This window comes from Tribolium castaneum, chromosome 2, assembly GCF_031307605.1.
Source record: "Tribolium castaneum strain GA2 chromosome 2, icTriCast1.1, whole genome shotgun sequence".
In the NCBI taxonomy this organism is placed as follows: domain Eukaryota; kingdom Metazoa; phylum Arthropoda; class Insecta; order Coleoptera; family Tenebrionidae; genus Tribolium; species Tribolium castaneum.
This window is the reverse complement of record NC_087395.1, coordinates 4,829,754-4,844,392: the sequence shown is the minus strand read 5'-3', so window position 1 is coordinate 4,844,392 and position 14,639 is coordinate 4,829,754. Positions and strand designations below refer to the sequence as shown.

The 14,639-nt window shown below is 31.1% G+C and overlaps 2 protein-coding genes across 3 annotated transcripts in view; one reads left to right on the top strand and one right to left on the bottom strand.

Moving 5' to 3' along the window:
• Positions 1 to 3,080: 3,080 nt before the first annotated feature.
• Positions 3,081 to 3,998, top strand: TpnC41C (Troponin C at 41C). Its single transcript, XM_008192570.2, has 6 exons — positions 3,081 to 3,218; positions 3,273 to 3,300; positions 3,360 to 3,503; positions 3,555 to 3,674; positions 3,732 to 3,863; positions 3,914 to 3,998. Exons 1-6 carry the CDS (start codon positions 3,216 to 3,218, stop codon positions 3,946 to 3,948), a joined length of 462 nt encoding a protein of 153 aa, XP_008190792.1. The 5' UTR covers positions 3,081 to 3,215; the 3' UTR covers positions 3,949 to 3,998.
• A 6,664-nt stretch (positions 3,999 to 10,662) lies between these two features.
• LOC659033 (uncharacterized protein) overlaps positions 10,663 to 14,639 on the bottom strand; it is a 78,344-nt gene continuing 74,367 nt past the window's right edge. For both annotated transcript variants that reach the window (XM_015983068.2, XM_015983069.2), the window contains exons 7-8: positions 12,433 to 12,572; positions 10,663 to 12,385 (exon numbers count right to left, since the gene is read on the bottom strand). In XM_015983068.2, coding sequence (XP_015838554.1) covers positions 12,114 to 12,385; positions 12,433 to 12,572 — 412 coding nt within the window. In that variant the 3' untranslated portion in view covers positions 10,663 to 12,113. The remainder of the gene's footprint in view (positions 12,386 to 12,432; positions 12,573 to 14,639) is intronic.

Here is a 14,639-nt window from a genome sequence, read left to right as displayed (position 1 = left end):
TGACGGAACATTTTGGGAAAATTTTCAGTTTCGTAGGAAACAAATTCACGATTGTATTTTTACCAATTCCACAAATTTCAAAGAACGTTCTTGCAAAATTATCTTTTTTATCATCCATACACGTGTTTTTTGTCAGAATTTGGATAAAACAAAAATTTGAAATCAATTTTTTACTTTATAAATTGAGACATTGCCAATCGTTACAAAAATTTCTAAATTTTTACTTAAAAACGTCAAAAAGGGGCAAATTACAAAAAAAATAATACAAAAAACTCGTTTCATAAGACCTTGAAGCACTCATTCTTTTTTTGAAATGTAATTCGTGTTCAAGACTGGTCTTATGAAACTTGTTTTTTAATTTAGGTACTATTTAGGTACCAGATTTTATAATTACAAACTTAATTTATTTTTACAACGCTCGAAAATGTTTTTTGCACATTTTAAGCACTAATGCGCCAAATCAAAATTCTCGCACTATAGCGAGAAATCTACATTCGCGGTTAACTGCTGTGTTCGCGAAATGTCATTTCGACGGTAGTGAGTTCAAAATAGTTAGGTACATTTTTTTTAACGAATTCTTCATAAAATTGTTAAAAATTAATATTTTTTATAATTTAGTGTTTTTTGCTAACGGATTGGTAACAGAACAAGCAATCAAAAATTTGACAAGGACTATCACTTATTCGGAGGTAAAGTTACCGTTGGGGGCGCCACTGAGCTAGGTCGAAAACAGTAAACATAAATGGCGGGAAAATGTTTATTCGGATATTTTGAGCGTTGTACGAATTTTGAGCCTTCACAATTATTGTATTGCCTATGCGGAATGACTATTGTATCTTTGATGGAAGAAACGAATGTTGACAAATTAGAGATGACGAGGAAAACACGAATAACGAATGACTGTTTGGTTCACTTTCTTTATTGGAAAATTATTACAAAGACATTGAAAAGCCTACCTTTTGGCATAATTTACGTTTAAGTGTATTAGCAGTTGTTAATCTTAATTGTAGTTTTGTTGATTTATCGAAGTATTTCATGATTTTATCAGTGGAAAAATTCTAACCTAAAATCCACAAACTTCACAAATTTATTGGTTTCTTGAGCCCAAGTTTATGTTCGCTGTGATCCATTACTTATAGTCTTTAATCAGACAACTGTTTGATAACACTTTGTAATGAAAATTTAAATCTTTTTCACTTTTTATCCACTTTCAAATTCCAACAATAAACACTTTATACCACTTAAAACCACAGAACCAAAGTCAACGCTAGTATTTACCACCACGTACCTTTAAAGTAATTCTTTCTATTGTAAGTAATTAACACTATACACGCAAAATTGTTGAACAATTCATTAAATGTCAGTTAAATGTGGCATTACGAAAATTTCTTTACTGTTTTCGACATAGTTCAAAAATCATCACCAGAGGGCGTCTAGTTAATTTTATTTCCGAATTGTACAAAAAATAAGTGTTTCCATCGCAACGATAGCGATACCAACCTATTAACTGTCCCTATAGTCCGGTCAAAATGGACATCAAAATAGTGGTAAGCTTGCAAAAATTCGCATAGAGCTGAAAATTGGTACAGGTGTTTAATACGCTATTACAAATAAAATATCCAAAGTCTTAATCAATCCTATGTTAAGGTTAAAGTCAAAAGTATTGGTTTTTGCAATTTTTCTCGTAAACGGTAAATGTTATCATTTAAATAAGTCAGACGAAAGTTGTACACCATGCAATGGTCGACAAAAAATGTTTTTATACTTTTTTTCTACGAACCACCATTACCAAAATATCACGATTCTAAAAGTTAAAGAAAGCGTATTCTACATAATACTAGTTTTTCTATCACAACGACATAAAACCGTCTATTTTAATTACAAATTTAAATGATCTCATAGTATTACGGTCTATACGAAGATAATATTCCGAAATACTACTTTGCATCTACCATAGCTTTGCAAACATTGTGTAAAATAGTGAGCCACACGCAAACTGTTGTAAAATTACGTGTATTTATTAACAGTCTCAAATATGGGTAGCGTAGACGTGCATTTGAATTTTTCAAATGGAGCACAAATTGAGAGTTTCTGGTAGGTTTTCTTAGCTCAAAGTGTGTCGCTGGGATTTAGTTTAACACAGAATTGTTTTCTTATACAGAAACTTTCAATTTGTGCTTTATTTTTCACTTTAAAAAATTCAAATGCGCTATTGCAATTCCACTATGAACTGAAATAGGATATAGAATTTTAGATATTTCAGACGGTAATATCTCAGTAACAGTGAGTCGTAGAGAAAAAAGTATAAAAACATTTTTTGTAGACAACTGAATTGTCTGACCTATTTTAATGATAACATTTACCGTTTACAAGAAAAATTGTAAAAACCGGTACATTTGACCTTTAACCTTGAATCACACTGGATTGATTGGGATTTTTGATATTTTATTTGTAATAGTGTCCCAAAACCTGTACCACTTTATAGCTCTATGCAAATTTTTGTAAAATGAAATGTCTATTTTGACCGGAGCAGCCATTGCAAAATTGTTGCAAAGTAAAAAACATCGCAGTGCGGGAAAGTCTGTTTGAAATAGCTATCTAAACGCTATGAGTACAAAAAGATATTAGCTGGTTCAAAACGCCAACATCACATTTTTCCCAATATTTTTTTTTAAATAAGATTAATAAAATTTTAAAATAGTTTTTAGTAATTAGATGTCTCATTGAAAGATAAATTACATTATCTATTATTTTTTTGATGTGCATGAATAATTTATAACAGTTTATCTTGAGAGAAAATGCAACATTGGCGTTTTTATAGTTTTAAAACCGCTAATACAAGTTATTTTATAAATTTTATAAAAATAAAAATTGTGTCAAATATTTACATTTTAACAAAACAGCTTAAATTTTTCATTTAGCTTCAACAAAATTTCTTTTCTTCGGAAAATACGATCTCTATTAATTGAGATGTAGCTTGTTTTTTACTTTCACATTTTTGAAGACGCTTGTCGCTTTGTTGGAATTCGGCCAAAACTGAACAATCCAGCCCTGCACCATATTTTACGATTAATTAAAACTGAAGCAGCTGTATTCTGAAAAAACATGAACTAGACGCGGCCCCACTATTCCCAGTATGCGAACTTTTATAAGAGAGTGCTTTTCATATGTTTGCTATTTCATTCACGTCACTTTAAAGTATCAATCCATACAACATGGTAAGCTGTGTTTTGTGTTTTTTATCGAGTGATTAATTTTCTTACTATTACCAGGATGATCTTAGCAAGGACCAAATTGCGCGTAAGTTTAAAAATTCATTATTAAAAATTTGCAATTAATTTTCGATTCAATTGAACTAGTTCTCCAAAAAGCTTTCGACACATTTGATGTCGAGAAAAAAGGAAGTATTGGCACTGCCATGGTCGGCACAATCTTGAGTATGTTGGGTGTTCACACGACTGAAAAAATGTTGGCTGAAATTATTGCAGAAGTGGATGAGGATGGTAATTATTTAAACCAGTTAAGTGAAAATACATTAATGATGTTTTCGTTAGGTTCCGGTGAATTAGAATTTGAAGAATTCATAACCCTTGCCTCCAGATTTATGGCAGAGGAAGATGCGGAAGCTATGCAAGCAGAATTGAAAGAAGCCTTCCGGTTGTACGATAAAGAAGGTATTTCTAATTTATTGTGAGTGTTACGTATTGATTCAAATTATTATGTATTTAAAGGCAATGGTTACATTACCACTTCCACACTTAAGGAAATTCTTAAGGAATTAGACAATAATTTGAGTAATGAAGAATTAGACGGAATCATCGCTGAAATTGATACTGATGGATCAGGAACTGTTGACTATGATGGTATGTTATTTCAAAATAGTAATAACCCTTCTGAAACAATTTTATTTCAGAATTTATGGAAGTTATGACTGGTGGAGATGATTAATCATGTACATAAAAAAATAAATAAATAAATAAATAATAATTTCCTGATTCTGTTTGGTGTTGTTAATAATTACTTTATTAATTCTTGTAATTATTGCAAAGTTACACTAACGAGCAGGTTAATGATGATGGACTGATGAGTCCATGTGTAAATAAAATCACGTCTTGTAATAATTCGTTCTTATCTAATTATTAATTAACCTTCCAATATTAATTGCAACGTAACAATAACAAAAAGAAACATGTGAATGCATCGTTATCACGGGACAATTATCAGTGGTTGTGGAATAAAACAATTTTTCCGATGACGACTTTAAATTCGACTTTGATTTTCTGGTTAAATTTAGTTGCTAAATACCCGATTTGTGTCTTGATCATACATTCTTAAAAAAATTACATTTCAGTTATTGGTCCGTTGTCGTCTAGTTTGTACAGAGTGACCCAGGGGTGCGTAATCGGTTTATAATTTTTTTATTATTTAAAATATTGCGATTTTGTTTTCATTATCCGATAGAGCGACTTAAAGTCCACAAACTCAAAATGTTTTTATTATACACAGGATGTTGTATACAGGGTAGTGAACCAAAGTTAAATTTTTTTAAATGAAACACCCTATATATTTTTGCATAATTGGATCTACGCAAAAAAATAATGTAACTTTATTTAAACTATTATGGGTCTATCTTTTTTCGTTTTTTTTGTACAGGCTGTGTCAAAACGCAAAAAGCAGAATAACTCATTTTTTTAATGAAACACCATGTATTTCTTTACATGTGTCGATTGCATTTTTCATAAGCTTTCTATTAATATGCGGTTTTTATAGCAAATTTCCAATATTTCTTAAAGTGTTCAAAAAAATTAAAAATATATTTTTTATTTATTTTAATAATAATTCTTGATGAGTGAAAGTCATTTATGTATCAGGTAATAATTAGATTACTAATGTAATTAGTCATATTAGTACATATCAAAAAATTAATTACCATTCGACTATCAGATTCTAGGCTAACAAATTGTCTTGTAATAATTTTTTTTTTTGAAAAATCTCGAAAAATATTTTAAATTTGCTATGCAAGCCCCATACCGTTAGAAAGCTTATCAAAAATGATATCGACACATTTAATAAAATACAGGGTGTTCCATTTGAAAAAAATGAGTTATTCAACTTCTTGCGTTTTGACACACCCTGTATATTATCTGCGTGCTTTAACTAAAAGTCGTCTATTTCCTAAAACTACAAGGTATTCTAAGTTTTTCTGTTGCAAATTTATCGGAAAATATTCATAAGCGACTTTGCAGTGATTTTTCAAAAATTGGTCTTTTTTATAACGAAAAGTTGAATAATTCCGAAACGAAAAGAGATAGACCCATAATAGTTTATATAAGGTTACATTATTTTTTGTGTAGAATTGAATTATGCAAAAAAATATAGGGTGTTCCATTTAAAAAAATATAACTTTGGTTCACCACCCTGTATACAACACCCTGTGTATAATAAAAATGTTTTTAGTTTGTGGACTTTCAGTCGATCTATCGGATAATAGAAACAGAATAGTAATATATTAAATAGTAAAAATGTTATAGACCGATTACACACTGCTGGGTCAGCCTGTATATTACAGGAAAGTTGAAGTAGAAAATATTTTGTGGGACAAGTAGCAAATTTCTAGTTTTTGAGACGGCAAAATTAAAACAAAACCCATAATTTAATATTGAGGAAGATTTAAAATTAATCCGAAACTTTGCATTGCAAGTTGTTTTTTTTCTACCGTTCAAAAAACCAAATATTTTCTACTTGCCCTTGTAATCGCTAAGTTAGCTAAACATTTTTTGTCTATCTTCTTTCTCTTTTCTCTCGTTCAATTGTTCTTCGATTCCAATTTTCTTGTTTTTCTTTTATGTAGTCATTTTTTGCCCTGGTCTCTTTTTTATATCGTTCTTTATTTTATGTTAATAAAAGTCTGCTTAAAAATTGAATAAACAGGGTTGTTTCATTTGAGAGAATTTACTAATTAGACTAGCTAATTTTGATAGTACTTGCTTAAATTAACGGTCATAGAAATTTGATTTTGTGAATTGTTTGTATTGTATGGTAACGTTTGTCGTTTGGTGAATTACGGTTACATGTTATTTAAAACGCGCTTGTGTTGTGTGTGTTTTCTTAAAAGTACAATTTAATTTACACATTTTCGAGTAGTTAGTGTTACAAAAAGTAATGGGGGGATTTATCAGAATATATATAGAAAAACCATCTTTCCCTTCTTTATAAAAAGAAAAGTGGCTTGTTTGGTACAGTGCAAGAGTGGGTCGTAAAAATGAACACGCACAGAAAAGAAAGCCGCTTGGACGACGCCTTGGGCAATCGAAGAATTCCCGAGAACATGTCCCCAATCGTAACACCAGTCCCCAAGAGAAAAAAACAAGAAGAAAGACGTGTGCCAGCAGATCCAGGAGTGAAGAAACGGCTGGAGATGCTAAAAAAATGGAAGACAGAGAAGGAGAAACGGAAACAAGAGCAGAAAAAGGCCAGGAAAAAGTGTCGCATGTCTCGGTGGCCGTGGGTCTTCCAAATCTAGAGATGGTGAATAGGGAAATCAAGGGCAAACCGTTCAAGTCGAAGTTTGCTCCTCCGAATCATAAGTTTCAACCACCACCGAACATAAAACCTATTTATTTTTATAACAAAGACCCACAGCCATCGAGAGATACGAGCAGAAATAAAAAGATTGAGAAAGAGTCACACAAGATGGTAACAAGGTCGCAGGTGTAGGCTGCGCCTGCGCCTTAGAAAAACGAAGCCAAAGTGAAGACAACGGGAATAAAAAAAAATAAAAAAATGTTTTTTTTTTTAATTAAAAGATGCACTTATAAAGGAAAAAAATATGTTTTTCTCTGAGAGAAGAATATTTTTCTTTACTAATTAAGATTTTAAAATTTATAAAAGGTTTGAGAACAGTGCTCAATTTAGGAAATTAATTTTGTGGTGCGTTCAAAAAGTCTTTAGATCAACTCTTGCTGTAGAATTTAGATTGACAGATTTTTATTGTCTTTGATAGATTACCTTTTTATTCTGTTGAAGTGTCAAACGCTCTATTTGCGATTTTCTTCAACTCCAGTATTTTCGTATGTAGTTATCGTAAGAAATTAACCTATGTTCAAAATTTCACAGCAAAAGTTCATCTAAAGACTTTTTGAACGCACTCCCAAAGCTTTTATAAACTTTAAAATCCTTATTTGTAAGCATAAATATAGAAAATAGTAGTTTATTAATTATTATACAAGTAAAGAAAAGTTATTCACTTAATGTTAACTTTTCTTTACGTGTATAATGCAATGTTTTCTCTTATAGATTATAGATTATAGATTTCTTATAGATACATCGAGAAATTTTTGTTAAATTTTTTCACCGATAGAATAAACATCACCAATAAAATAAAAAAAAATACCAAGGGCTACTTTATTTTATTGAATTTTTGTTCTATAGCTTTAATTGAAGAAATGTATACAACTATTCGGAAATAAAATTAACTAGACGCCCTCTGGTGATGACTTTTGAACTATGTCGAAAACAGTAAAGAAATTTTCGTAATGCCACATTTAACAGACATTTAATGAATTGTTCAACAATTTTGCGTGTATAGTGTTAATTACTTACAATAGAAAGAATTACTTTAAAAGTACGTGGTGGTAAATACTAGCGTTGACTTTGGTTCTGTAGTTTTTCGTGGTATAAAGTGTTTATTGTTGGAACTTGAAAGTGGATAAAAAGTGAAAAATATTTAAATTTTGATTACAAAGTGTTATCAAACAGTTGTCTAATTAAAGATTATAAGTAATGGATCACAGCGAACACAAAGTTTGGCTCAAGAAACCAATAAATTAGTGAAGTGTTATGAATTTTAGGTTAGAATTTTCCACTGAAAAAATCATGAGATGCTGCGGTAAATCTACAAAACTACAATAAAGATTAACAACTGCTGATACATTTAAACGTAAATTATGCCAAAAGGTAGGCTTTTCAATGTCTTTGTAATAATTTTCCAATAAAGAAAGTGAACCATTCGTGTTTTCCTCGTCATCTCTCATTTGTCAGCATAAGTTTCTTGTATCAAAGATGCAATAATCATTCCGCATAGGCAATGTAATAATTGTGAAACCCCAAAATTCGTACAACGCTCAAAATATCCAAATAAACATTTTCCCGCCATTTATGGTTACTGTTTTCGACCTAGCTCAGTGGCGCCCCCAACGGTAATTTTACTTCCGAATAGTCGATTTTTTTTATAAGCAACTGTCTAAGAACCGCCAGGTTGGCATTATCATAAATAGTAATTTTTTTGAATTAAGGTTGGTGTAATTTTTTACCTGTCAAATTCAATTCTAAATTTTTTAAGTTGTCTCCAATTTAAAACACGTACAACAACACATTTAGTTATTTTAGGCCACTTTTAGATTAACGAATTTACACTAACGTCCAATTTTCAAAAATGTCAAATCTAATGTTCAAAATGTCAAATACAGAATACAGCCAGTTTCAAAAGTGGTTGGACATGAACTTTTAGGATGATATAGTCTGGTCTTTATCAGAATTTTGACACTGACAGTTGATTATATAAAAAAATGAACTATAAATGTTTTGCTTCTCCCAAATCCGGGTACGTAATGTAAATCTAATTTCCCAATTTTTCTTTATAAGGCAATATGAACTACTTTTATACCCGATTTTGACACTGACAATTGATTATAAAAAACAGTCCATAACTAAATGATATAACCATAGTTACTACTTGTACTTGTTCGTATCTATGGAATAAGCAACTACATTATTAATACCTATAAAGGTGGCTTCCACCATCTCGGATTAAAATCTGCGTTTTACTAGTCGGCGTTCAGTAAATGTGAGAAGTGAAAAAGCTTCACTCAAATTACAGTTATTAAACATCCAAATTTACTTCAATCATTTTAAATTTATTTTATAACAGTGTCTAATTGTCTTTCTTCTTTCTCGTACATCCTTTCTCATCTCTTTTCTTCCTTATTTGTACTGCCATTTTTTCTTTTCTGTTTTAAATTTCTTCTGTCGTTTCTATTCTCTTTGTGCTCTCTTCGATCTTGACCCTCCTACCTTATTGTATTTTTTTACCTTTCTTACATTTTTTTCATTCTTCTTTTTATTGTTGTCTTTCCGTTTTCTTGTTTCATATCTCTCTATTCTTTTTTCTCGTCTCTAATCCTTCTTGTCTCTGGCTTCTTCGTCTCTAGCTCTAATTTTTTTTGACACCTTCTCTCTTTCGTCTTTTTTATTCATCTTCTCTCATCTCTTTCGTCATTCTTCTTCTGTTCTCTCTTCAATCTTTTGAAGCCGTTTTTTCTCGTATTTTTACTCTCATTTGTATTCCTTTTCGATTGTTACTTCACACCTTTATGACGCCTCCGTTTTCTAGTTTTTCCCGTCTTTTTTTTATTTCTCTTGTCTAGGGCACAAAAATCTTATACAGGCTGGTCCACGAGTAATAATGAACCTGAAAAAATTTTTGAAGCAACTAACATTACATTTCATAGATAACGTTGATAGTAAATTACTTGATTTATTACATTAAACATAGTGACCATACAGCACTTCAACATACGAAGCATTTTTCAAATATTCTCTATAAATGAGAACCATTGTTAAGAATTTTAGTACAAGTTTCACTAAATTCATTTACAAACTAAGCAAGATTTGACACTATATAGGTTTGATTTTTTAAATTAAAGTCAAACCTAGTGTCAAACCTTGCTGAGTTTGTATTTAATTTTAGTGAAACTTTTGTACTAAAATGTTTAGCGATGGGTCTCATTTATGGAAAATATTTGAAAAATACTTCGTAGATGCACATTTATACACGTATAATGTCAAAATAAACGGGCTCTGAGTGATACAGATTTCAAACACGTTGAAAATAAACTGCGGGAATTAAAAGAAATAAAAGAAGAGTAGCAACATGAGCTGAAAATGACGCTACAGTTGTTGCAGTTATTGATGAAAATAGATGGATAGGAAGACGTTCCGTGTATCTTTCTTTGACTCTCTAAAAGTCCCGATATGACGCCTTTTGATTATTTCGTGTGGGAAGCGCTTAAGAAAAGGTTTTATAGTGCACCTATTGTTGATCGGAAACATTTAGAAAACCGAATTGTTGGAGAGTGTGCGAATATTGCGTCTAAAACACTTACTAGTGCGAGAGGATCATTCTTAAAAAGAATTGATGCATACTATGGAAATTGTGGTCAGATCTGTGAATACCTTTTAGATTAAGTTTGAACATTTTGAATGTAAATCAATTTATTTACGTTTGACCAAATATAATTCTAAAACTGGACTAAAGTCAATATGACTAATTTAAATTTGTCAAAAATGAAAATACGATTACTCTGTTTGAATAATTAAAATCAAATATTTTGCTATCCATGAAATCTAAGAAAAGTAATGTTAGTTGTTTAAAAAATAATGTCAGGTACATTATTACTCGTGGACCATCCTGTAGTTTCTTGTATTTATATCATAATTTTGTTTTGCCTGGTCATTTTTCCTAAATCCTAAAGTGTTTACCCTTTCCTGTCTTTATTTTTTTCTTTCAGCTCTTTATCTATCTGTTTTTGTTTTTAGTGGGTTTTAGCAAATTTTAAAGTCATGAGAAATAGTTGAGATATGTATAAGAATAAGAAATAGAGATTCGTTAGCATAAACTTGTTTATTGACTTTCACATATACATAGAATATTACATTTTGGAAACATTTAATATAATCATTTGAATATATTATGACACAAAACACAACAGCCATGTTCAATGATGAATAGACAAGTACTCCATTACAGTGCTTAATACGATATTACACATGAATACGGTAAAATTGTAAAAAATGGTGGGGCCGGGTCTGCTCTTCGCGTTTCTATGCGATAACGACCTGACACTAGAAATTTTTTTAGAAAAATATTGCATGTTTGTTTTGAGCTTACATAGGAACGCGAAGTTTTGCAACACCTCGACCGGATATGTCTCGAAATGGTCTGGAAACGCCTCAGCAGCGCTCACAAAACATTGCCACAAAAATATTTGCCATTTATCAACTGCACGATCGCGATTTGTTACGACTGCTACAAATTTTACAAAATATCGCAGACAGTACTATGATATGTTCCAAAACTTTCCTTATTCGGGGTGGAGGTGTGGTTCTAAGTTGCTAGTAGGTACGTAATAGCAGAGATTTTGATCGCGGTTCCGAAATTTCTCCCTTTTTTTGCTGAACACACTGATGAGTGCATTGACAAATGTTCAACTAGTCTAGCTATACACTAATATATTCTCTTACTTTACTTTCTAACAATAATGATATGGATAATCAAGCTCACAAGTTTTAGATTAAAATATCTCTTATAATTACGAACTATCATGCAATTTTGGCTCCCACTTATCTTATAAAAGTTTCTTTCATGACGATCACATTTTGAAAAAACCTCGCACGAGGTTCCCCTGTCTCACAAAATGCTACAGCGTACATGAAAACACGTTAAAAAATAAGTTTCTTTATACAATTAATGCGGCACCTTTGATATGATAGATCTACTCCACCTTGATATGTTTGTAGGCCATTTTCGTCCCAATCAAAAACTGAGATATTTGTGTTAGTGTGCGTTCAACCAAGAGTTTTAAACTGAATAAAACGGTGGTACTTACAGCTAGACATCACGCAAACATCAAGAGATAGAGAGAGAAAAGACACATAGTTAATTGGGACAATTGAGTTAGTGGTGGATGTAAAATTCAGACTCAGTCCTATTCCTTCAAAAGGAACGTTCTGATATGTATGGATAAGTGCTGAATCCGCCTAAAGACACCCCGGACTTCATCGAGAAAGAGACACAATCACTCATGATGTTCATAAAGCAACTTCAATGAAAATCGAAGTGTCTCCGACCGGCTCCACAAATCTATAAGAAATTGATAACAAGAAGCTTAAATACGCTCGTCTATCAGTAAAGCAACGTACATGCTCTAATTTCATATTGATTGATGCAAAACAGGTTAAACTCTAATTTTACATATAAAATATCCACGTTAAAATTCTAGCTAACGCTAACTTGCATAATTACAAATAAAACACATTGCTAAGTATAATTAATATTAAACGAATCTCACTAAACAAGCCCACAAGCTCATGACCATCGACGCAACACCGTAACCGATCCGGTTAGAACCGCTCGGCGAATTATCATACGACTTTATAACGCAATTCATTTTTCCCAAAGGCAAATTTTGCAAGTTATACTCCCGGTGTTCTTGTTGCATCATGCACACGGTTCGCTTCTTCTGCATCATTTCATCGTCTTTATCCTTCAAACTCCTTAGCCAGTTCTTGTACCATTGAAGCTCACAGTTGCACAGTAAGGGATTATCTACAAGTACCAGGTTTAAGACACATCATGACACACTAAAAACTTACCCATAATATCGACCACGCGCAAAGTGTCCAAAATGGGCTCCATCACGTCCTCCCCGATGTGCATTAGTTTGTTGTTTTGCAAGTTTAAGGTTTCAAGAGAGTTGAGGTTCTCGAAAGTTAGTCCTGTCAAGGTGCGAATGCTGAAAGCAAGTACGAGTGTTTGTTACTTGAAACGTAAGATATATTTAACTGTGTGAAACAACGTAGAGATAATGGGTAATTACATTAACTGCATTTTTCATTTCAAAGTTCATCTATTCAAGCCTAAAGTTCGTTCAAATTAAGTAATAAAATTTTATACACCATTTCAGCTACCCTATCCAGCTCATTTAATTGAAGCTTCAAAGTGCTAAACTTTCTATTACGACTGCGAAAGCAACACGTTAGTTCTAATCCTGATTTTATAGAGTTATAAAGCGGTATTTTTGTATAATTGCGTTCTAATTGTCAATTTGTTAGAGAAGTAGTTCGAAAATTGTGTAATGAAATTACATGTTTGTTAGCGAATTGCATCGCAAATTGCATTTTCATACTAATAATCTATTTGCATCACATCGCGATACGAACGAGTATTTATATTGGTTGTTTGTCAGTGTAATATGCTTGTTCAGTCTGTTTATAAAAAGTAAATACTTATCGTTACACATCACAAAAACTAAAAGCAAATATTTTTTTTAAGTTAGCAAAGTATGAAATGTGTCCAGCTAACAGAAAGAATACATTTATTTGAGCTGGAACCTATGTCACATCAACTATATTTTATTGACAGTAAACAATTTTCAAAAAAATAAACTACACAGAAATACATATCGAAATAATTTCAAATAAGGGTGGTAATAAAACGATCAGTAATCAGTGCGGTTTTGATCAAAATAAAATAATGAATAAAGAGTATTGAACTAATTTTTGCAAATTAAAAAACTAGATATGATCGGTACAATAAAATATTTTGTATATTAAAAGATTTAAATGATAAGTAAAACCTGCACAGTATTTTATTAAAAATCGTTCAGTATAAAGTGCCCAAAACGTCGAACCCTAACTCAAAAAGAAATAGTCATATTTTTTTGAGAGTTAGATAAGGATTTTCAACATCTTTCAAAAATTATTTCAAAAACTAGAAAGTGCAATTTAAAAAATTAAAGTAACGATATCTAGCGACAAGGGGCTGAAGTTGGCACTGGTGTTAGTTTTGAACTTCTCCTCGCCATACTAATCGACTTGTTTTTACTTGATAATACATTTACTTAAAACAAAAAATTATCTACTCTCCAGTTTTTGAATTTTGAATTACTGTGCATTTATTATTTTTGGTAAACAGACGTACTTAACGACAAAATAAAATACTGTGCATTTAATTTATATGGTTTAAAAAATTCAAAAAAAAACTGGGGAAATCTTAAAAAAATCAGAAGAAATCATGATTACATCAGAAGAAATCTTGAAGAAATCTGTTGTACAAAATTAGGAATGAAGTTTAATTCTCGATTGATGTTAATTTTTGAATAAAATTAGAGCCTTGCCTTTTGTTTAAATAATAAGGTACATCAAACACTAAAAATCAATAAATGTTATAACCTTATAACAACAATAAAAAGTCTTAATAAATGCAAAATCTTAGTTCCTTTTCGTACAGACCTTCAAGTCTCCAAAATTTAGAGAGTAAATTGGTTGTAAAGAAAGGGTGATGTTTTTTTGTAATCTGTGATAGCCTAAGGACAGTGAATGGCAACAAGTAAAAAAAACAGTCGCATACATTTTTAATTGTAAGTTTCAATATTTACGGAGCCTGTCCGACTTCCCGCTAACAAAACAAATAAATATATTTGAGCCTAGGACCTATAATTTGGTGCCTATTATTTTTTGAGAAAAGTTTTGCTTGTTTGTAATAATTTAAAAATTTATTATATTGCTGACAGAAAATTATTCTCCAAATTAATATTTTGAAAGTTAGTGTTGAAAAAACAAATTACAGAAATAAATAACATTATTTTACTTCTGAATTTACGCCTGACAGCAGTCTTGAAATAATTGAGTCTGGTTTGTATCATTATAATTATTCCGTCTTTTCTGTCTTCATTTGAGTTTTTTGCTTTGAGTAAAGTTAAATTATTTATCAAACTAATTTAGAATTTGTTACTGATTCTAAGATAAGGTTTGATGTTTAACGTATACACAGGGTGTGTCATATAATTTTACGAGCCGGT

What these genes read in the sequence shown, in the direction of transcription:
- TpnC41C (XM_008192570.2), top strand. An exon ending in CCGGTTGTACGATAAAGAAG is followed by an intron (nt 3,675 to 3,731) that starts GTATTTCTAATT and finishes ATGTATTTAAAG; the next exon opens with GCAATGGTTACATTACCACT. An exon ending in AGGAACTGTTGACTATGATG is followed by an intron (nt 3,864 to 3,913) that starts GTATGTTATTTC and finishes ATTTTATTTCAG; the next exon opens with AATTTATGGAAGTTATGACT.